At 41.6% G+C, this 1,057-nt stretch overlaps 1 protein-coding gene across 1 annotated transcript; it reads right to left on the bottom strand.

Annotated features, from left to right (window-relative positions):
* Positions 1-3: 3 nt before the first annotated feature.
* Positions 4-819, bottom strand: LOC113473018 (the record flags this gene model as incomplete). Its single annotated transcript, XM_026832785.1, has 2 exons — positions 4-19; positions 492-819. Coding segments are annotated over 2 exons (344 nt in total), but the record flags the coding sequence as incomplete, so codon positions are not given.
* Positions 820-1,057: the final 238 nt, after the last annotated feature.

The raw sequence follows: 1,057 nt of genomic DNA, 5'->3' as shown, positions 1-1,057 counted from the left end.
CATGTCCACGAAATCCACACTGCAAACACAGAATCCAATATTAACAAGCAGAACACAAAAGGTAACTTGCTGTAAGTAGATATTATTACACTGTTAGCTTAGCCTCTCTCCGGAGCAACAGTCTCATGTTAACCAGTACTCAAAAGTTACCCGACCCAAACTTCTGACTTCAAGATGAATAGCTCAGCCTTAAAGGCAATTTTAAGTTAGGTAAAAAATAAAATACGAAATACCCACACTACTGTGCCTCTCTCCGGAGCAACAGTCTCATGTTAACCAGTACTCAAAAGTTACCCGACCCAAACTTCTGACTTCAAGATGAATAGCTCAGCCTCAAAGGGAATTTTAAGTTAGGTAAAAAATTAAATACGAAATACCTACACTACTGTAAAAAAATAGCATTAGGTCATAGTAAGGAACATGAAATTGAAATAGGTAGTACAGGGTCAATCCCGTTTATTGTGTAATAAATAAATACTTAAATCATTTACCTCTTCATCAGTTTGGCCAGGAATCCGAGGTCAAACGTATTCATAGCACGGCGGTAATACTCATCCCCACTCCCCGCACTAGGGTTGTAGTTGGGGAAGTAAGAATCCGCTTCCTTGTAGGCCGGATGAAATGGCCCCGTGCTAGCTTGTCCGCTCGAGGCGAAGCCCCCAGCAATCCCGTCACACGGGCCGCCTATGCCGCACATCAGGCCGTAACCTCCAACGACCTTGGTAAGGAGGCCGATTATCAGAATGACCGCAATGACGAACAAGACAGCCTTGACCTTGAGGAAGAGAAGGGCGCCTAGAGCACTTACCCCACCGGATACTGGAAGTCAAAGATTTTTTTTTACTTTTTTTATATATACCTAAGCAGGGGAAAAGATCCATTTCGGCCAAAGAAGTAGAGGAATTTAATTTAGGGATGCACGAGGAGAGAAGAAATTCCTCGTGCATCACTAATTTAATTTTAATCAAAAAAGATCAAAATGATAAATTGTTGAAACTATATCAGTGTAATTACGATTCGTGAAAATATGGGTCAACAAACCACGTGACTCGTGAAC

This window comes from Diaphorina citri, unplaced genomic scaffold, assembly GCF_000475195.1.
Source record: "Diaphorina citri unplaced genomic scaffold, Diaci psyllid genome assembly version 1.1 scaffold12560, whole genome shotgun sequence".
Taxonomy (NCBI): Eukaryota; Metazoa; Arthropoda; class Insecta; order Hemiptera; family Psyllidae; genus Diaphorina; species Diaphorina citri.
This window is presented reverse-complemented; position numbering and strand designations above follow the sequence as displayed.